Here is a 21,785-nt window from a genome sequence, read left to right as displayed (position 1 = left end):
ACGATGCGCGTGGCAATGGGTTATTTTCATATGGGTGCCCGGCTGCGGCTTATATATATATTAGGGGACTTTGGGAATCGCTGTATATACACTATTGTAATCGTGAACGATCTGTTTATACCTCATCGGAGTGGTCCTGGTGGTGCTCTTTGGAGTTGTGGGGACGTCGGTTTCACTGGCAAGAGATAAGCGGATGCTCGCGGATGGCCCACGAGCCGAGGCGTTTAACTGGCGAATTCTCTAAGCAATTGACGGTCTGGGCATTTGTTAGTTAGGGGATTAGCGTTAACGGTATGCTCAGACCAGTGGAATACTGGAACTTTGGTTTTATTGTCCTGCATTCCGGACTCTCCCTCGCTGTTATTAATATTCCATCCCTAAGTTCGTCGTTATCATCGGGTGGCTACCTAGCAGATAATTAATTATGTACCTCATTTCACCCGCTACGGATCATGGATGGCACGGCCCGGGACATGTTGTGCGCCTACTTTATCTCGAGGTTCCCGTGTCACCAATTTGCATGTGATTCTCCCCGGCCCGGTCGGGGATCGCAGCGGGGTCAGGCAAAGACTTGGGCCCAACCCCAGCCTGGGCACCTGCCTGGAGCGGACGATTACCCACCACGTGAGATTGAAGCAGTCTGCACCCGTCAACCTCTTTCCTCTGCGCCTCTTTTTCTCTGTTAGCATCGAAAATCATAGTATTATATACATTGCGTGCACGTCACGATACTGTCATTTTATCGTCTCATAATCGCTTTAGTTTTGCTGCCTCTAGTCCCAACCCACGTTTTCGTCTGTCAGCTGGCTGACGTCCGGGCGCGCAACCCATGACGTGACCAGTGCAGGGAGCGCAAGCCATTCCGGGGCACATGGAACCAGCCGACGTTCTGCAACGGTCGGCAAGCTAATGTTCATGGCTGCATTTGTGAGTTTCTTGCCTCTTTGCTTTTTCCACGGATATCCACCGTCTACCTTTCACACCGAATTTCCCATTTCCGCATTCCCCCCACCATCAATCATCCTCCGACGAGAGTTGGCCCATTTCTGGAAACCGGAAGTTCCCGTTTGCGACTGGCGATCCTGTCATCCACGGGATCCGACGGCGGTCAGCATCCATCCCAACACAATCACAATTCGGAATCTCGCATCGACATCCCCGAAAGTCTCGTGTGGCTTCAGCATACATACGAGCTTTTGAGACTGCCATGAGCGGCCCAGTCTCGACATCAGCTAACCGGGATACTTGCCCCGATTTCAGGAACCGTGGCTCGAGCACATGTCGACTCCTCTCACGCAACACGGCGATCCCTTGGACTCGCAACACCCGTCCACCCCCTCCCGCATCGATGGCTCCACGATTTTCTCGGGCGCGCCGCCCCCGACCTACGCTTCCTTCTCTCCGGCGACGTTGAGTGCGACCACCCCGAGCGCCACCTCAGCGGCCAAGAGGAGGAGCACAATCCTCGTACACCAGAAGTCGCCGCTCCTTCTTGCGACTCCGCCACAAATCACGCGCGCCCTCGCATACAGTCACCCGTTCCTGTTGCCCCTCAACAGGTTGGTCGGCCTGCTGACATGGACCACGAACGATCCGTGGGAGAGCTTCCTGCTGGTGACGGCCTTTTGGGCGGCCGTGTTATACGGGGATACCGTGGTGCGCGTGGCGGGCCCGCTAGTCCTAGTCCTGGTCTTGATCGGCGGCATGTACGGCCGCCGCTTCAGCCCGTTGAGCAGCAGCGGATGGAGCGAGCCGGGCCTTGGCACGGGCGACGGAACGGCGGTTGTCGCTGAGGCAAAAGGCGCCAAGGCGTCGCGGAGGAGCAAGAACTTGTCGGTGGATGGGCTGCCGGAGAAGAACGGCAAGGCGGCCAACGGCAGCGCGGGGACAGGGGGCGCGGGCGGCCATACGAGAAATAAGGGATCGATATCCGAGGTCACAAACACACGACATCAGAAGACGCTAGATGAGATTGTCGAGACGCTGCGCGAGTTTACAGCGAGGTGCAACATATTATTGGAACCGCTGCTCGAGTTGACCGACTTCCTCAGCACCCAACGCACACCAACGTCGGCCACCACCCGGCCGGCGCTCACCACCCTGTTCGTCCGTATTTTGCTTTGCATCCCGGCCTGGATCCTCCTTACCCTCCCCCCTCTCCGAATCATCACTACACGACGGGTGATCTTGATTCTGGGGACGATCCTCCTAACCTGGCACGCTCGTGTCATCCGCGTAACCCGTGTCATCCTCTGGCGAAGCGCCAGCCTCCGACGGGTCCTGAGTCTTGTCACCGGCCTTCCTTTCGAAGGTCCCAGCAAGCCCGTACCCACTCCTTTAACCGCAGCAACCAAATCCGCGACCAGCGCCGCCTCCAAAAAGCCGTCCACCCCGGGCGGCGCCAAGTCACCACGGGAGTCTGAGCTGACAAAGGCCCTCCGCCGAGCCCGCGGCGGCCGCGGCACAGGCGTGCGTTTTACTTTTATCATTTACGAAAACCAGCGGCGGTGGGTCGGCATTGGGTGGACCACCAGTCTGTTCGGGTACGAGCGGCCCGCCTGGACGGACGAGCATAACAATGCAGTGCCGCCGCGCGCCGAGTTTGAGCTACCCGAGGTGGAGGATGGGAGCAACATGCGCTGGCAATGGGCCGAGGGGTCCCGGTGGAGGGTAGACGGGGTGCAGGACGAGGCCGTCTCGCCGATCGATGATAAAACGGAAGGCTGGGATTATGACGGGCCCGGTGGGAGGATGGGGTGGGTTTATTACGACAACAAGGTTTGTCTCCTCTCAGCCCGCACCGTCCCCATCAAGTGATACTAACCCCCGTCACAGTGGCAGAACGGCCGACGCGGTCAAGACGGCTGGGGCCGTTGGACCAGGCGCAGGAAATGGTACCGCGACGCCGAACTCGTCGAAGCAGACGACGTCATCGACGAAACCCAACCCTCCGCCAACGGCGCCGCAACCCCATCAACAACACCCGCGCCCGCCAGCACCCCACGACCCCCCGCGGGCCTCAACCCCACCCCCGCCGTCCCCACCGTCGACCTCACCCCCAGCTCGCCCGACGGCATGTCCCTCTCCCCACCCTCCTCTCTCGTTAGTCACCACCACCACCACCACCACCACCAGACTACTACCGAGGAGCGCGACGAAGAGCACGACGCGGCCTCGGTCCTCTCCACGTCGAGCGCCCGCTCCGCGCGCTTCACCCTGCGCCGCCGCGTGACCGACTCGTCGCAGCACCGCGGCTCGCGCAGCAGGCGGGCGAGCGTGGCCGCGAGCAGCGAGGACGACGTGGCGGCGCTGGCGCCGCAGACGCGGATTGCGGTGCAGCAGGAGGGCGGGGCCGAGGCGGGGAGTTGGGGGGTGGGTGATGAGGTTAGGATGGGGTTGGAGTGAATGTATGCGGTGGTTGTGATGGTTGAGGGGGGGTGGTGGGGGTTCGGCATGCATAGTTGCTGTCATGGTTGAGGGGGTTGAGGGGGTGTTATGGGCATGCAGGGTTGCTGCCATGGTTGAGGGGGATGTGATGTAGGAATAGCGGTGTTATTGGCAGGTGGGCGGGTGGATATGGGTGGTGTTTTGGTTTAGATGCTTTTTATGGATGGATGGGCGGAAGGGGTGGTTTATTGCGTTGGCTTTTTTACCTGGGCAGCGGTGTATGTCATATGGGTTCGAGTGGGTTGGTTAGGTCAGGGACTGGGTTAAGGTTGGGCTTGCTCCTCATCTATGTGGGTGGGATACTTGGGGTTTATACGGTAGTCTGGTATTGCAACATCATTTGCTCTGTTCTTCAGTGTACAACTTTGGTGTTGATATGCTAAGTCAGCCCGCATCCCAGGATTTTCGGGCGTTTGCTCCTGCGGACTCGGGCCAATGAGAACTGCACTCCAGAGGCACGGGCTGGCATGTGAGAGGTGAATTCTTGACGCTGCCTGGGCGTGCCGGCCTGGTCGCTTCCATTGAACCCCTAAAAACCACGAGGGAACCAAACCGTGACGTAGCTAGCGCGGATACTTTGCATACACGCATACTTGATACCCGGTATCGCTCCGTCGCATAAAATACAATCACCATGATCAAGAGAAAATCGCACACCAAGTCCCGAAATGGCTGCCGAAATTGTAAGAAGCGGCACGTCAAGGTAATTAAATCCCCGTGGCTCTCCAGATAGGATTATGGGACTTGTCAAAAGACGATCATCAATGACCATCATATTAACCAGGCAAAACCAGTGCGACGAACAAGGCCCGCCATGTCTGCACTGCATCATGCGAAAGGAGCCCGAGACGTGTACATTTCCGTTTCTGCGTCAACCCCCCGCCTCATCCAGCAGGCCGTCTTCGGTGGTTCCCCCCCCTCCGGCGGTGGTTACCCCTCCGGCGGTGGCTGTGGCACTGCCCACACTCCCGCCAAGCTCCTCCTCTTCCTCTTCCCCAGTCTTGACTGAGAACAACCGCATTCTCGAGCTCGAACTCATGCATCGCTGGTCCACCCGGTCATGGACCTGTCAAGAGACCACCCCGGCGTGCCGTCCGTATCTACAGGAGCATCTCCCCCGCGCCGCTCTCCGGAACGGGTACCTCCTCAACGCCATCCTCGCCACCGCCGCCGTAGACCTGGCCGTGTCATACAAGGACAGCTCACCCAGCGACTCGGCGTCCTACTACCGAACGGCGCTCGAGTACGGGAACAAGGCCATGTCCGACTTCCGCACGCAGGTGACCACCCTGACGCCCGAAAACGTCGACCTGGTCTTTTACTTTTCGAGCCTGGTGGGCGTCGTGCATTTCGCCGTGCCCGCCGCCGACGAGAATATGAGCGTCATCGACCGCGTGTGCGAGCAGGCCGACTTGACGCTCAAGTCGGGCCACATCATCGCCGAGAACCTGGCGTGGTTCATGGCCGGCCCGAGTCCCATCCCGACCGTGGTGCGGGAGTACACGCAGGACCTGGCGTTGCTGGACAAGCTGGACCCGAGGACCCGTGCCACCTTGGACCTCATGACGTCCGTCTCCTGCCAGGTTCGGGTCCCCCCGACGAGTCCGACCATCCAGGGCGGCGCTGCTCTCACTAAGGAAGTGTTGGTTTTATCTGAGGAAGGGCAGGGACCGTTCGCTCGCGAGCTGCATATTTACCGGCTCGCCATCGGCCAGACAAAGTATTGTTACGCAGAGGACCTCCTGAATAGGCGCAAGGCCTACTTCCATACCATGTTTGCCGTTGCGGGACCGCGTTTCTCGGCCGCCGTCCGGAACCGTGAACCCATGGCCGTCTTCGTCCTCATGTACTGGGGGGTTCTCGTCCACCGGCGGAGGCGGGACCCGTCGCTTTGGGTTCTGGTGCCGGAAGGACGCGACATCGTAGCCGAGAGCACGTCGCTGGTGTTTTCCTCGGAGATTATCGACGTTCCGGGGGTGCGGGAGGGTATTGCGTGGACCCGCTTCCAGGTCGGACTACCCGAGCTTCCCGGATGTGTCCTCCCTCCCGCGTTGATGGAAATAGGGATCGTGACGGCGGTGGACATGGACTCGGTAGGGGGCTCGACAGAGGGGTTGGGATTATCAGAGCAGAGCTTGTGAGAGTCGGCGGCGGAAATCTAGGTGGTAAGTATTGTACATAACACGCTTTGTTGAGGAAAAAGAGAAACATATGAGAAAAACATGTGTAATAGTGCAATAGCGCCTTGCGGTTCAGCTTCATTCTCGAACGCCATCCTTCCAAATCCCGATTCTTACCGAAAGGCTCGAGGAGACGGACGTATATGTGTAATTACAACAAAACCCAGAAAGCATTCAGCTTCTGTTGAAAGATCTAAAAGTAATACAAGAGAGAAAGAAGAAAAAGACAGAAAGAAAGAAAAAAAAGGATAAAGGATTGTGGCCCTGAAGTTTGATCCCCTCAAATCCCCATCTCTTTGCAAATCTCTTCCCTCTTCAATGGGAAGTTTTGACGGGATGGGTGCCTTAGTTGTAGGTCCACGATCTCGGATGCATCATCCGCTTGCTAGCCGGCTTGTTGTTCTCGCTCTGGCCACTAACCTCGGCCAGCACGTCGGCCCAGGTGTAACCGGAGAATGGATGAGGGGCATCACAGACGCTTCCCGGCTCGGGGAGCGTGGCATTCTGCCAGTATGCCACGGTGGCCATGAATCCGCAGACGGAGGGCGCGCCGAATGTGCCGTGCTTTTTAGTGCATTAGTATGAGTGGACTCGTTTTCATGAAGCAGGGGACGGATCTGAGAAAGAAGGGAATGGGGGTGAAAGAAAACACTTACACCAGTGCTGTTCACCTCAAGTACCGCACTCCCCTCGAATCCCGAGCTGACATTAAACGCGCTCCTCAGAGGGGTATGGGCATCGCGGGTGTTACTCGCGAGGAGGATCGGGCTTTTGGTCTTGACCTGGAAATCCCCCTGATAAATCTCTCTCGCCTTCCACGGCCACTGGGCGCAATGGGCCGTGATCTGGGTGGCGGTGTCTCCCGCGAACCTGCTGACCTCGTAGAGCCTCTTAAAAGCACCATCCTCTTCCAGGGCCTCGAACGAATCGAGTCTGACGGTGCGATCGCTGCAATGGATCCCGTACAGGCTAAACACAATCGGAAAAGTGGCGACGGAAACCTGTGCTGCGGTGCCTGGCTGTAAAAGGCCTTGGAGGGCGGCTTTGCGTTCGGTTTCGTTTCCGTAAAGGACCTTGGCCAGCACGGCAGACAGGGCGGGCCATCCGCCCACACCTTTCAACTCTCCGAGGATGGTGTTCTTGAAGGTTGCAATGTCGACGAGCACTGAGCCCGCTGCGATGGGGGAGGCCCGCAGGCTGTCGATAAACGCCCACGCGTCGTCGTGGAGCTGGGAGGCCGTCTTGTTGAAGGCCGCCAGGGCGCATTCGCCGGGCGCCGCGGTCATGCAGCTTTCGAAGAAATAGCGGAAGACGAGGTCGGTGTCGGACCATTGTTCGTAGTCACTGGGAGGGAATGTTAATAAAAGGTAGAGCTAGGTAGAGGGAAAGAAAGAAACCTACGCGTGCGCGTGATAGTACTCGCGGGTGTTGGACACGCCATCGAGAATCATCCTATCGATCTTGTCGGGGAACATGGACGCAATAGTCGCTCCGAGCGTGGTTCCGTACGAGATCCCTTTTTGTTCGCGTCAGCCCTTTTTTCCTTTTCCAAAAGACAGAGCAAATCTTGAACTCACCCCAGTACCGTATCAACCCATCCTCGGCGATGGCCTCGGCCACGCTTAGCATATCCCTTGCAACAAAAGCGGAGCCGATAAACTCGCCAATCTCGTCGGCATTTCCCTCGTCTTTGCAAATATACGCGTCGACAGCGCCGCGCTCCCAGGTTCGTCGCTCCGAAGTGTCCGACTGGAGGGTCGATCTGATCTCGTTGAACGCCTGGCCCATGGTGTAGGTGTTGTTGGCGCAGACGAGGGGGATTGTGGTGCCGGTTCCTCTGTTCAGGCCGTATCAGCTTGTGTTTACCTTCTTGTCGAGACAATAAGGGGTAGGGGGAGCGGGTTAGGATAACATACCGAGGATCAAGACCAATCAGGTCGTATTCGCCGCCGCTGAGTCTATACCCGCCAGGGCCGTTAGCATCACCAACACCAATGATATGAACTCCCCGCTTCCTCTCATCGATACAAGATTATTATTGCTCTTATTACGCTCGGTACTAAGTACATGCGGTCCTTCAACTAGTGTATCGGTAGGAAAAACCATGCCGAAGCTGGATAAAAACCCCCGCATCTCCGCTACGGCTTCGCCGCTATATCGTAGCGCCATCTCCTCGAAAGGGCTCACCTACCCTTCGAGGTCAAAGTAACAAAATAAAAACAAAAGGAAATAGTAAAGGAAGAAGAGGGAAAGTAGGCTCCTATTATATAACCAGCCCTTAAGGTTCTTGTAGGGGGGGGGGGGGGGAGAGTAGTATATATTCTACCCTCTACCCTCCTTTCCTTTCTTCCTTCTCTCCCTATTATAACTAATAATTAATTTAGTAAGTACCCCCCCCCTCCCCTACCCCCCCCCCCCTATTAACTATAATAGCCTTATAGTAGTCTATAATAAATACTTAGTAATATTATAATAACTGCTCTATATATTAGCCCCGCCCTACCCCTAGGCTATAATAAGCCGGCCTAAGCCGATAAGTTTGAGAAGGTAGTCCGGTGTCACGGATATGGCCGCCTGCAGCCGGCCGGCGGGGTACGCTGGCAGTATCCCGAGCCAATCATTAAGGAAGATGTATGGCCAATGGGACGGTAGCTCTCATTGCTCATGAAGGACTGTGCCAAGAGAATGAGCAGGTGCTCATTCTGCTCACCAAGGACGTTGTGAGCACCCTGAGCACCATGTGCTCAGAATGCTCAGCGACGGGGCTTTGAGCACCTTGAGCACTAAGAATTTAGATAGTATATAGTCACTCGTTCTGGAGAGCTCTGGGAGTTCTCCAGTTAGCAATCACAACTACAGTTCGCTACAAGCTCGAGAAGCCTACTGTTGAGACAAGTCTTTGTTGTGCACCTTTTGGCTGCACCGAACCTAAGCACCCTTGAGAGAACACCTTCGACCGATACTGAACCCTAACAGGACGGGTCCAGAGACAGGTTCGTCACATCCGGACTTACGATACTAAGGACTATATTAGAGAGTAAATCCTCTAGAGAGTAGCTATAGTACTACTACTAACTATTTCTAGTATTTTTTATACTATTACCTACCTATACTATAATATTAGTCTATCTAAACAGTACCCTACCTCTAGTAATATAGAGGATGTTAAATATACTATCGAAGCGGCCGTCCTATATATATATACAGTTAAGTATAAGTTTTAATCTCCCTCTATAGGCCTATTACAGTATTGCTACTAACCTACTATAGATAACTAGATCTCCTCCGTTTACTCCTATAGCTTATACTGTAAGGGCCGGAAGATAGAAGTATACCTCCCTAGCACCCTCGCTACATTCTCTCTACAAATACGCGAGTCCTTTACCTTCCTAACTCTTATCGACAGTATCGAGGCTTAGAAGGAGGTATATAGTATACTATTAAAGAAGGTCCTCTATACCCCCGCTATAGAGCACTTTTATACCTATTGCTCTATATTCTTATAGGCCTATACTGTTTAGCGTTAGTATACTATATATAATAAAGACCTACTTACTATAAATACTATATACCTCTAATCCTTCAGCCTTAATATTACCTTTCCTATAGTCTTTAGTACCTCTATAGAGGATTACCTATAGTAGTATCCTCTAGCTAAAGTAGATACTGTTACTAGCTTTATTACTTCCGCTACTCCCTTACCTACTCCCTCTAATAATACTACTATAGTCGATCTATAGCCTATCCTTAATTAACTTAACGAGTTTAGTATAACCCTTAGCTCTATAATACTAGAGCTTAATACTACTAAGGTTACTAATAAGAAGCTTATAGCTACTAACGAGAAGCTTATCTACCTTATCCCTAGGATTATAGCCTAGGTAGGCTCTCTACAAACTCCCTTTAGGTCCTCTATAGTATCTCTACTAACCGATTTTTTAGGTATACCTAACCTAGGGCTCTAACCTTAATAACTTTATAAAGAAGTATACCTAGAATACCCTTAGTACCTATCTAAATAGCTAGCCTTTAAAAGAGGAGGTAGATAAACTTTCCCCCTAGAAGCGGGCCTGTAAAGACAATATAGCGGAGGTTATAGAGGAGGGTACTAAGGTAGGTATAGAGGAGGAGGTTGATAAGTAAGGGTAGAGGGAGAGATAGGGGGGTAGTATATATATATAGGTTAGTACTAGGGCTCTCTATTATAGGTCCTCTATAGCTTTACTATAGGGAATCCCGGTTAAATAAGATGTTTCCTCCTAATATATTATTATCTATAAGTATAACTTTATCTCTGGTACTCCTCTACTACTCTACTTCGGTTTTGCCTATCCTCCCCTCTACTATTTCTCTCTCTAGTTCTAGTACTAGTTAGAACTTATTAAGTTAACTAAGGTCCAGTACTTATTTAAATATTCGATCCGCTTTATTAGCGATATCTAGCTACTCTAGTAGCTCTTTATAGTTATCGGACTATAGCTAAAGCCTCTCTATAGTCTTGCTATAGTCTAGAACCAGGTATTTAACTGTCTCTCTAGCCTCTCTATAGCGGTATAGCGGTATTACTATATCTAAGACTCTTTATAAAAAGAGAAATACCTTCAATCCGATCTTCCCGGTCCTTACCTATATAAGGAGACTACTCTTTATCTTTAAGAGGTTCTATTCTATATCTTTTAACCTATAGCAGTCTATTACCGATATATTAAACTATATAGTTATATTAGCTGGTTCGAGGGCTCTTAGTAGGTTCCTAGTAATAATTCTAGCTACTTCTCTCTCCTAATATCCTATCTACTCTCTGTGACGAACCTGTCTCTGGACCCGTCCTGTTAGGGTTCAGTATCGGTCGAAGGTATTCTCTCAAGGGTGCTTAGGTTCGGTGCAGCCAAAGGGTGCACAACAAAGACTTGTCTCAACAGTAGGCTCTCGAGCTTGTAGCGAACTGTAGTTGTGATTGCTAACTGGAGAACTCCCAGAGCTCTCCAGAACGAGTGACTATATACTATCTAATTCCTAGGTACCTCTGTACCTGGATCTGCGTGATCCGTGGTGGGTCGTCAACAGATCCAGGAGGCCGAGCCCCTTGATCTGTTACCACTGCCGTGGTCTGTCCATAGATCATTGTAACCACCACAGATCTCCTTCTCATTGGTAGCTAGGCGTCCCGTCTTGATTGGCCCGGGACGCTGCCAGCGCGCCCCGCTGGCCGGCTGCATGTGACCATATCCGTGACACGATGCCCCTCCCCAGGTCTTCCGTCCCGGAAGGCTCGTTGGTTTTCCCCCTTCTTAAGTAGCGCCAACATTCTTTGCCTAACCCTGGTGAGTTTCGCTATCCTCTTGTCCAATCCTGCCTTCGTCGCCCGTCATGCCTCCTAACCGAGTGCGTAAACAGCGGCCAAAAACCAGCACCGAGCGTCGTGCCGATCTTGCTACTCGCATCCGTTTCTTGGGTGACGCTATGCCCCGTTGTTCCTATTGCCGAGAGCACAACTCGTCGTGTGTGGTGGCCGAAGACTCCAATCGGTGCGCCTCCTGTGTTGCTGCTAACCGTCGCGGCTGCGACTGGGACGGTATCGCGGATTCGACGATCCGTTCTTTCGCCAACGAGAAGAACAAGTTGGACTTGGAGCGTGCGGCGGCTTTGGCCGAGCAGAATCGAGTCGTGGCAGCCTTGGGTCAGGTTACGGCGAAACTGGCCCGTCTGGATTCGCAAACGCGCGCGTTTCAGGAGCGTGTTCGGAAAGCGTTTGAGCGTGAGGATACCGCCATTCGGGAACTGGAGGCCGAGGAGGCGGCTGCTGTGGCCTCGCTCGCCGTTCCTTCCGTGGCTGAAGAGTTGGTCACCTCCCTCCTCAACAGACCGCCTTACTGATTGTCTCCTAGGCCCTCCTTCGACGATTGGCTCGCCGGGGTCGATCCTTCTTTGGTATTCCCTGTGGTCGGTCAGGGTTCCTCTGGTGGAACTCCTGAAGTTTCTCGGGGCAGTTGAGGTTGGTAGCTGGTTGCCATGAATTGTCTTCTGGGCCAAAGTCCAGCCACTTGACCAAATACTCCAACTGTCCTTTCGTGATGCGTGAATCTAGGACTTCCTCAACGTCCCACTCCTCCTCTTCGTCCTCTGCCTCGGCGTCCTTGTCGAGTCGTGCGTCCTTGGGTGCTGGCTCCAGAAGCGAGATGTGGAAAACGTTGGTCCGTAGTCGCATTGTCAAGGGTAACGCGAGTGCGTAGTTGTTCTCCGAAATCTTCTTGTCGATTTTGAACGGTCCGACTTTGCGGAAGTCGAGCTTCCTACTTGGTCGTTTCGTGCGAAGATTTCGAGAAATGAGGTAAACTTTGCCCCCCTCTTCTAGGCGAGGTCCCTCGAGCCTGTTCCTGTCGTAGAACTTCTTCATCCTGGTTCGTACGAACTCGAGTTCCTCCTTGAGCATCGCGTGCAGCGAGCTCATTTTGTCGGCTTTGACTGCCGCTCTGGGCACCGAAACCTCGGGCCCTTGTCGCAAATCTGCTTCGTAGCCGTAATTCGCGAAGAATGGCGTGACCTTGGTGGTCTCCGTGACGGTGGTGTTGTAGGCGAGTTGTGCCGTTGGCAACAGCTCGACCCAATCATCCTGCTGGAAGTTGACGTACAACCGTAGGTATTGCTCGACGATCTGGTTGAGTCGTTCCGTCTGTCCGTCCGTTTGTGGGTGATAAGCAGTCGAAAGTTTACTCTTCGTACCCAGCTTCGTCATCAGAGCTTGCCAAAACTTTGATGCGAACTTCGTGTCTCTGTCCGTGATCCATTCTTCTGGCCATCCGTGGACCGAGGTGATGTTGCGGTAGATCACGTCTGCGAGTTGTTCTGCTGACCATGTCTCCTTGTAAGGGAGGAAGTAACTCCACTTGGTGAGTCTGTCCACCATTGTGAGGATGCTGTCGTATTCCACTCCCGTTACTGAGTCCTTGGAGACTGGCAGTTTGGTGATGAAGTCCATCGTCACCGAACTCCATGGTCGTTCTGCGACTGGCAGTGGCTGCAATAGCCCGTACGGCTTGTGTCGTCCTGGTTTGCTTCGTTTACAGAGGTCGCATTCTGCTAGGACCCCTTCTGCCGTCTGCTTGATTCCTGGGAAGTCGTAGTTCTGCTTGACTTTCGCAATTGTCTTGCCGATTCCCATGTGTCCTCCGAGTCTTGACTCGTGGATCTTTCGAATGAGCTCCTTTTGGTCACCCAGCCTGACATAGGCCTTGTCGTGGTACCAGAGCCTCGTTCCTTCAAGTCGCAACCCTGCGATCTTGGATTCCGGCTCTTCTTGCCATGCATCGCGTTCGTCGTCCGCGATGATTCCTTGGAAGTCTCGTTCCAATCTTTGTTCTCTGAAGGTCGCACAACATTCTACAAACGGCTGCAGAGGCCTGGCTTCGGGATCTTCCGACTGCTGCTGAAGTGCTGCGATCTCGTAGTCTTCAGTCGGCTGGGAAGCGTGCCGTAGCGATCCGTCTGTCTGTTGATGTAGCAATGGTGGTGAGGCTTCAGACGTGTTGTCGTGGTGATCCGCTCTCCTACTCAAGGCATCCGCTCGTGCGTTTTCTGAGCCTTTCTTGTAGTGGATCGTGAAGTTGAATTCGGACAGAAATTCTGCCCACCGAGTTTGTCGTCCGTTCAGCACCTTGGTGGTGGTGAAGTACCGTAAGTTCTTGTGGTCCGTGTACACCTGGACTTCGTGTGTCGTGCCGCTGAGGTATGGTCTCCATTCCTGGAATGCTTCAATGATTGCGAGAAGCTCCTTGTCGTGGATCGGGTAGTTAAGCCTTGGCCCTTCGAGTTTCTTGGAGAAGAACGCAACTGGATGAAGCTTGCCGTCCTTGTCCCTCTGACCAAGTTGTCCTCCGATCGCGAAGTCCGAAGCATCAGCCTCGACTTCGAAAGGTGTGCTTGGATCAGGCAGCATGAGCACCGGGTCGGCGATGATCGCATCGCGGATCCGCTGGAAAGCCTGCTCGTGCTCCCGCTTCCACTGGAATGTGGCATCCTTTTTGGTAAGTTCGTGCAGAGGTCTCGCGAAGTCGCCGAAATTCTTGATGAACATTCTGACGAAGTTGGCGAATCCGATAAATCCTCTGACCTCCGTGGCGTTCGTCGGTGTCGGCCACGTCTTAACAGCTTCCAGTTTCTCGGGTTCGATCTTGACCCATCCCGGGGAGATTTCGTAACCCAGAAACACTGTTTTCTTGACATGAAACTCGCTCTTGTCCTTGTTGACTGACAATTTGTGCTCGTGCAGTGCGTCCAGCACCTGCCGCACGTGTCTCTTGTGTTCTTCGAGTGTTTTGGAGTAGATGAGAATGTCATCCAAGTAACAGACTGCAAATTTATCGAGGCAATGTCGAATTGCGTGGTCGATAGCGGCTTGAAATGTCGCTGGTGCGTTGGTCAACCCGAACGGCATGACGCGGTACTCGTAGTGCCCGTAGGGTGTCCGAAAAGCCGTCTTCCATTCGTCTCCTTCCTTGATGCGGATGTGGGCGTACGCTGTCGGAAGGTCGAGACGCGTGAAGTATTGTGCCCCTGACAGCTGGTCTCGAAGCCTTGAGATCAGTGGCAGTGGGTAGCGGTTCTTCACCGTTTCGCCGTTCAACTGTCGGTAGTCCACACACATCCTGAGTTTCCCATCCTTCTTTGGAACGAAGAGGACTGGGTAGCCCGCTGGAGATGTCGATGGTCTGATGTGTCCTATCTCGAGGTTCTTTTCGAGATAGCTCCTCAACTCTGCATCTTGCTTCTCGTTGGTGTGGTACACCTTGAAAAGCTTCAACTGGGCTCCTTCCTTGAGTTTGATCTCGTGATCCCAAGGTCCGTGGTCTGGTAGCCCTGCAAGATGTTTTGCCGTGAACGCCGGGTGCCCCTTGTAGTCGTCTGGGATCTGCCCCGTCTTTGCGTTCTTCGCTGTACCCTCGTAGTACGCGAACTTGTTGTTCCCAGGCTCGATGCTTGCTGCTTCGAGTTCCCTGACTTCTTCTGCTGCCAGCTCGATGCTTGCCGCTTCGAGCTGATTGACCCATTGTTCGTGTTTGAGCATTCCGTGCTCGTCGACTGAGACGACGGCGATGGTTCGTTCCTCCCGTGTCTGCTTCTTTCGTCGTGTGCCGCTTCTTCCGGACTCCAGAGTGCGTGGTTCTGCACTGGCTGCTTCCTGCGGTGGGCCCGTAGAGGGGGTTCGTTCTGACCCGCTGCTCTCTCGTGGCTCCTGTTCTGCGCGTTCTCCCATCGAGTTGGTCGGATGCTCCCGCTGTTCCCGCGGTCGCAGATGGCCATCTCCCTTCCAACTGATGTCTGGGTCGTAATCCTCATGCCATGGGCGTCCGAGAATCATGTCTTTCTCTGGTCCCATGTTCACGATGTCAAATACCACTTGGGTGGTTTTTCCCTCCACCTCGATGTCGAGTGGTTCTGTTTCTCGTCGTACCCATTGCGTGTCGAATGGTCCTTTGACGACGTGTGGTTGCTTCTTGATCCTCCATGGGATTCTGAGTTGATTCACAAATGCGGGCGAGATGAGATCCATCTGCGCTCCTCCATCCACTAACGCGAGGGCTTCGATCTTCCCCCATCGCGCTGTGATCCAGAGCCTGTTGTCTGGCTTGGTGCTTCGTACAGCAGCTACTTCGTGTTCGTCTGCTGGGAGGTCGTTGTAAGGCTTCTGCTTGCGCCAGTTCTTCCTGTACTGCGCAGCCTGTCTTCGTTGTTGTGGAGTTAAAGATTTCCGGGCCCCTCGGAGGGCCCTGAGCCGTTTCCCAAGCTCTCGTGGTGTTTCAAGGCGTCCCTGTCCGCACCTTGGCTTGCGGCGTCAATCGTCTGGTGTTCTTGGAGCCATTGGGCCGCCCATGCCTCAACTGGGCGCCTCTCGTTCCTTCGGGACGCTCTCGTCCTCTGGTGTGGCTTCCTCTGGGATTGCTGTTCCATGTATCCCCAGATTTTCTCGTCGGCGTGTGGTAGGCAGTCTGCGCTTCGGCATTCGTTGACTCCTACGCCCGCCATACAGCGTCGGGGCCAGGCTGCCTTGGGTCTAACCCTCAGCCTGCCCTCGTGAGTGCGTTGGGTGTCCCACAACATGCCTGCGGGAGCGTCGCCGCTGTCGTATACCCATCTGATGGGTAGGGGTTGCATTCCTTTTTCTTCCCTCGTGGGCCAGAAACTGTTGCGAAATTTGTCCTGGAAGTGGTACCGACATTCGTGCGCGATGCACTGGAACCAGGGCAGGTAGATGTGACTTTCTTTTCGTGGGTTCACCCGCTCGTGGTCTTCTGGCAACAACTGGAATCCCTCCGTGTTGTTCTCGCCCCGGAAACCCCACCATTCAAGGTCGGAGGTTTGTCGCCCGGTGCGCACGATGTGCTGATGTCGAGTCCAGTATTCTTCCCAGTTCTGTTGTTTCCTTCCTTTCGCCGTATTCTGCTCCTGTGCGTAGTCGAAAAGTTGCTCGGGATATCGCACTCCGTTTTCGTATTCCTCCGCCTCTTCGGTGGGTCCATCCCACGGTGTGTGATGCGGAAGTACCTGGCGGATGTCGTCCTGCAAGGCCTGTGCCTCTCTTAATGTCTTTTCGACGTGATCCCCGGCCCTGTTGTTGGCCTCGGTGATCTCTTGGACTCGTTCTCTGGCGAAATCGAGTTCCGCGCAAAGTTGTCCATACTGGTCGTTCCTTGCTTGGAGAAGCTGCTCGAGTTCTTCTTTCTCTCTCGACAACTCCTCGATCCTTTGCCGTTGGCTTAGGACCCTCTGCTGTAGGAAGGTGAGGTTCGGGCTGACTCCTCCTTCACCCTCGTGGGTTCGCCATTGCCCGTCCTCTTGCTGAACCAGGGTGATGCCCCAGTCCTCAGCGACTTGTCGGATGTACCGCGGGGGAGCCAGTTCTCCCTCGTCATCCGTTTCGATGAAAGCGTGATGGGCGGTGTCATTCCCCTCCTGGTGGTTGCTGCTCCTCAAGTCTTCTTGATCCGAGTCGGTGAGTTCATCGTCCTGCTCGATGACTCGGTCAATGTCGATTTCGAGGTCGTCCTGCGTGTAGCTGGCGGCTGCGACCTCCAGAAACCGGGTTCTTCTTCCGACCGTGTCTTGGTCGATGGTGGCAGCTTCCTTCCCTGGAACCGGTCTCCACTCTTTCTTGCTGCGGCAGTCACGTTTGAAGTGACCCTTCCTCCCGCAGTTGTAACAGGTGATGCCTGATTTGTCCTTGGCACCATCTCTCTTTCCTGCCCACTGTGCCTGGGCAGCGCTGACGTCCATGGGTCCCGAGTGCGTGCCGTATGACGTGCTCTGGTGCTGGCGTTTCTTTTTGTCGTTGGGCTTGTGGTAGCCTGGGGATCGCTGAATCTCGCTGCCCTTCTTCTGTTGTTTGCGGGCGAACTGTCGGTCGTCAATCTTGACAGCCATGGCGATGTACTCGTCGAGTGTGTCGGGTCGGCTCTCCTTGTAGAGCTCGTCCTTGACCTCCTCCTTCAGCCCTCCGTAGAACAGGTGCATCAGCCCCTCGTCGTCTATCTCTGCCTTCATGGAGTCTTGTCGGAAAATCGTGGCGTAGGCGGTGGCTGACCTAGTCTGCTTCAGCCGTCCTAGCCGTTCCTGGGCGTGTAACTTCTCGTCCTTGTCACCGAACACCTTCTGAATCTCACTCTCGAACTCGGAGTAGTTCTCGAAGACCTTTTTGGTGAAGGGTTTGTGGATTGCTCCGCCGAGGAAATCACTCAGTGTTCCCGTGAACCACTTGAGGGCCTTGTCCTTGAGTCGGGTGGCGGCGTATCTGGTCTTGGATTCCTCAGTGGCGAACTGGTGCGAGTTGTGGTCGAGATAGTTCCGCATCTCCGTGATCCAACCTGGCAAGGCTTCCTGGTCGCCCCCGTACTTCTCGGGTTGCTCCAATTTGACCTTTGTCTTGGCCGGGTCCTTGGTGTGGACCTCGGTCGCCGCAAGTCGGGCTGCCAATGCCGCGTTGCTGGCCTTGGTCTTCGCAAGCTCTTCTTCAGTTTCATCGAGTCGTTCGGTGACTCTCTGAAGTGCGGCCGTGATCTGGCCCGGCGTCGGTTGAGTTGCCATGTCGTTTTACCTTCGAGCCTGAACTGTAACAGATCAAAGGGAGTTAGCAACGTGTGACGAACCTGTCTCTGGACCCGTCCTGTTAGGGTTCAGTATCGGTCGAAGGTATTCTCTCAAGGGTGCTTAGGTTCGGTGCAGCCAAAGGGTGCACAACAAAGACTTGTCTCAACAATAGGCTCTCGAGCTTGTAGCGAACTGTAGTTGTGATTGCTAACTGGAGAACTCCCAGAGCTCTCCAGAACGAGTGACTATATACTATCTACATCCTCAGGTACCTCTGTACCTGGATCGAAGAATATTCTCATGATCCTGCGATCCGTCCTGGATCATTAGATCGCTTCTCGATCCAATGATCCACTCCTGATTGGTCACTCCTGGATCGCGGCCAGAGCTCACGATCCAGCTCTCATTGGAGAAGGCCATTCCTTGCTGATTGGCTCGGGGCACTGCCAGCGTGCCCCGCCGGGCCGTCTGCATGCGACCATATCCGTGACATCTCCTCCTATAGGGTCTAGCCTATATAATCTTTATACCTATATTCACAACGGACAGCTACTTCCCTAGTATCTCTATATTAATCCCGTTAATACTTACCTATAGGATCCTTTATATAATAATTAGGATTATATTAAAGGTAATTATTACTTCTAGCCCAAATACCTTTATAACCTATCTTTAGTTTTCTATATATTAATCCCTCTCTTTTTCCTTAAATATAACTATAACATTACTACTAAGGAGCCTCTATACTACTCTTATACTACTTCTAGCTACAGCTATATTAATCGCTTAGACTATTTCTTTAGCTATTTATTTATTAAAGTTAGTAGAGATATTCTAAGTATAGACTATAATCTATCTTATAAATCTTACTAGTATATACTTCTAGGTTATCGGTAGTCCTATAGCCAGCTAGCCGCTATAACCTATATTACCGGTACTATAACCGCTTATAATATCTATATAGAACCGTTAAAGCTAGAGCCCTATACTAACTCCCCCTTTCCTAAAGATCTCCTAAAGCATCTACTTAACCTCTTCAAAGTCGTTCTTTATTATATATATTAGTTCGGTACTAAGGGCCCTCAGCAGTCTAATAGCAACCGCTATTACAAAAATCTTATAAACCTACTTATTTTAGTCCTTAATAACCTTTATAAAGTTATTTATTTTTATTACTTTAACTATAAATTATCTAACCTTCTCTTTATAGATATCTTCTCCCGCCCGTATCTAAGTTATAGCGGTATCATCGTTATCGCGCAGCGCGGTCGGCGGCTTATCGCTAAGGTTAGCGAGGGCGTAGTAGCAGCTCGATACAAGCCTACCTATACCTCCGTCAACCACCATCGGTTCCGCCGCGGCGCCGCTACGCACGCCATCATGCAGCATCGTTCCTAGGGGCAATTGGCCCTTGCGAAAACGATTCTATCGTCGGTTTACGTTTTTACGGCGTGTGTGGCTCTGTGCAGGCGTTTTGGTCATATAGAGGCGCTTTTATAACTTTTTCATCGATACAAGAATAACACGAAAAAGAAAAAAAAAGGGAAAAGAAGGGGGGAAACGTACGCCTGTAAAAGCGGCCCGTACTAAACGGTCCCCCGCCGCGCCGGCGAGCCCGGCCCTCCAAAGTTCATCTGGATGCTGCCGCGCGACGGCTGGGTAGGGGCCAAAACCTTGACGAGCTGCAGGTCGATTGTGCTGCCCTTGGCGGACTCGGCGGTGCCGGTGTAGTCCAGCGGGACCGTCAAGTTTCCGCAGTGCACTTCAAGCTTCGTGTCGAACTCGTCGGCGGGGCATGGAACCCAGTCGATCTTGGGTCTTGTGCAGGCCGCGAGGCCTGTCCAGGCGAGGCATGTTATAGAGAGGGAGAGGGTGCGGAAGGTCATGGTGGTTGGTGGGTTTAAGCGATGGTGGTTTTACGGTGGTTGTACCCGTTTTGATGAACTACAAGATCAGACGAGAAGGGTCGATGCCGGAGGGAAATATATATATTCTCATTTTCCAAGCTCAGGTCATTACAATCTCGAAATAGTTCAACACCGCCTCGTGCATCTCGCAGCCTAACTGCTGATCTCTGTGCATCCATCCTTACAACACGGTGATTTCCACTTGATATGATGATCCCAGCACAAAAGAGACAAAACTCTACAACAACATGTCAGCATGAACTTTCCGATCAACCAATCGCGTCTTCCCTTACGCGATTGGTCCACGACCCACCCAATCGTGCAGACACGCGCGTTTGACGCAGTGTGAGAGGCTCTTCGGTGGTTTGTGGGGCCCCCGGGGCCGCTGCGCACGGAAGCGGCCCGGGACCGGGCAGTGCCGGGGTGGCCGGGGCCTCGAGGAATCGGTGGGGACGAAACACGCGTGTTCCATGTCATCTCATTGGCTCATTTACCCGAAAAGGTTTCCCATGATTTCAATACCCATGATTGGATCTTATGTGTTACATGCTCCCTTCTGTGGTGGAACAGTCTGGAAATGACACCAAGATCGATCCCTTGCTACCTACCTACACAGGTAACAAGCTGGCCGTTGGGATAACGACCTAATCGGATGGGTTTGCTAAGTATTTATGATGATAAGTATGCGAGTCCCCAGCGCAAGCCCCGAGGCAATGAGGCCTGCTTCCCCGTCTCGACCTTGATCATCATAAATTCCAATGACCACCTTCTTCCCGTTGGGGGCCATCTGTATAGTCGCCAACGGCGACTCGACGAGATACCACGGAAACTCCCCCGTACCGCCGTCTCATACAGCGCAAACGTCACCTTCCTCAACTCCTGACCCTCCTCCCCAGCCCCAGCATACGGCGTCAACACCAGCAGTGCTACATTCACCCCGGCAAAAGACACCAAGCGCAGCGCCCGACGGACAGACGTAATGCCCCTGCGCCCATCCCCGCCACCCCAGGGTAGAAAGAATGGCGATACATGGTTGCCATGGTGGTTGGGGGGGTGTTATAGGCATGCACTGTTGCTGCCATGGTTGAGGGGCGTGTAATGTAGGAATAGCGGTGTTATCGGTGGGTGGGTGGATACAGGTGGTATTTTGGTTTAGATGCTTTTTATGGGTGGAGGGGGTGGCTTATTGCATGGGCTTTTTACCTGGGCAGTCGTGTATATCATATCGATTGGAATGGGCTAGGTCAGGCGCTAGGTCAAGGGCGGGATACTTTGTGGTTCTACGGTAGTCTGGTATTGCAACTTCATTTGCTATGTTTATAGGGTGCTCTTGTAGAGTACGGCTTCGACGTTTGTGGCACGAAAACACTGGAGAGGAGATGGTAGGGCTGGATGGTTGTGCAAACCTAGGTCGCCTTGTGTCGTCACCCCTGGTATTGTGGGATCTCGCGGTATAATCAAGAGATCTCATAATCAATGTGATATAAGGTAGTCCTGTACCGACAGGACCACAATGGCACCATACAGACAAGCTTTCCTTGGGGCTGTATATTATCCATTCATAACATTAGACGCGAAAAGTAAAGGCGGTGTTTGTTGTAGGAAATCAAAAAGCATATACAAGGACACCAGTCAAGCAAGCCGGATCTCATCTCATGGTATCCGAATGTGACCTCCATCCATCGAAGCCGACTCTACGTATTGAAAACAACGCTGCCCACCTCAAGCCAATAGTTATAACTCAGTACCCCTAGCCAGTGATCTTTACCCGTTCCCCACACTAACAACCCGTGCAGCCACCACAGTCAGCACACCTCCCCCCCGCCGTTGTTATTCGCCTCCAGCCGGTCCTTGATACTGTCCGATATGTTTTGCTGATCGTACAAGGCACAGTTGGCACTATCCAGCATCCTAGGAGCGACATTGGCGTCTTCCAGCTGGATGACCCATCTGATAGCCCTTGCCAACAGCAGGACGGTGTCTTCGCCGAGTGTGCGGTCTCGGTGGAGTTCGGGCGTCCGGAGCAGCCGCATGGTGTCTCGCACGATCTCCTGGAACCCGGCCTGCAGGTTCATTCGCTCCTCCAGCTCGGGGTAGGATACGATGATGGACATTTTGTTGCTTAGTTGTGAATGTGGGTGTGATGGGGATCCGGCGGTGTAAGCCGTGG

The 21,785-nt window shown here is 53.3% G+C and overlaps 5 protein-coding genes across 5 annotated transcripts; 3 read left to right on the top strand and 2 right to left on the bottom strand.

Annotated features, from left to right (window-relative positions):
- Positions 1 to 1,278: 1,278 nt before the first annotated feature.
- Positions 1,279 to 3,405, top strand: B0H64DRAFT_329101 (integral peroxisomal membrane peroxin-domain-containing protein; the record flags this gene model as incomplete). Its single annotated transcript, XM_062800859.1, has 2 exons — positions 1,279 to 2,778; positions 2,836 to 3,405. 2 exons carry the CDS (start codon positions 1,279 to 1,281, stop codon positions 3,403 to 3,405), a joined length of 2,070 nt encoding a protein of 689 aa, XP_062655889.1.
- A 676-nt stretch (positions 3,406 to 4,081) lies between these two features.
- Positions 4,082 to 5,588, top strand: B0H64DRAFT_328347 (uncharacterized protein; the record flags this gene model as incomplete). Its single annotated transcript, XM_062800826.1, has 2 exons — positions 4,082 to 4,150; positions 4,242 to 5,588. The coding sequence occupies 2 exons, from the start codon at positions 4,082 to 4,084 to the stop codon at positions 5,586 to 5,588; spliced, it is 1,416 nt and encodes a 471-aa protein (XP_062655888.1).
- A 192-nt stretch (positions 5,589 to 5,780) lies between these two features.
- Positions 5,781 to 7,764, bottom strand: B0H64DRAFT_227490 (TAP-like protein-domain-containing protein). The gene is made up of 5 exons (XM_062799674.1): positions 7,544 to 7,764; positions 7,205 to 7,464; positions 7,029 to 7,143; positions 6,284 to 6,971; positions 5,781 to 6,191 (listed from the first exon to the last, which is right to left on the bottom strand). Exons 2-5 carry the CDS (start codon positions 7,413 to 7,415, stop codon positions 5,973 to 5,975), a joined length of 1,233 nt encoding a protein of 410 aa, XP_062655887.1. The 5' UTR covers positions 7,416 to 7,464; positions 7,544 to 7,764; the 3' UTR covers positions 5,781 to 5,972.
- A 429-nt stretch (positions 7,765 to 8,193) lies between these two features.
- Positions 8,194 to 8,600, top strand: B0H64DRAFT_419670 (uncharacterized protein; the record flags this gene model as incomplete). The annotated part of the gene is made up of 4 exons (XM_062805397.1): positions 8,194 to 8,230; positions 8,280 to 8,367; positions 8,434 to 8,466; positions 8,504 to 8,600. The coding sequence occupies 4 exons, from the start codon at positions 8,194 to 8,196 to the stop codon at positions 8,598 to 8,600; spliced, it is 255 nt and encodes an 84-aa protein (XP_062655886.1).
- Positions 8,601 to 19,294: 10,694 nt separating this feature from the next.
- On the bottom strand, positions 19,295 to 19,594 carry B0H64DRAFT_445310 (uncharacterized protein; the record flags this gene model as incomplete). The annotated part of the gene is made up of 1 exon (XM_062806845.1): positions 19,295 to 19,594. The coding sequence occupies one exon, from the start codon at positions 19,592 to 19,594 to the stop codon at positions 19,295 to 19,297; it is 300 nt and encodes a 99-aa protein (XP_062655885.1).
- Positions 19,595 to 21,785: the final 2,191 nt, after the last annotated feature.

Source organism: Chaetomium fimeti, assembly GCF_033439085.1.
Source record: "Chaetomium fimeti strain CBS 168.71 chromosome Unknown B0H64scaffold_7, whole genome shotgun sequence".
NCBI lineage: Eukaryota > Fungi > Ascomycota > Sordariomycetes > Sordariales > Chaetomiaceae > Chaetomium > Chaetomium fimeti.
Note: the sequence above shows the minus strand (reverse complement) of the source record. Positions and strands in the feature narration are given on the sequence as shown.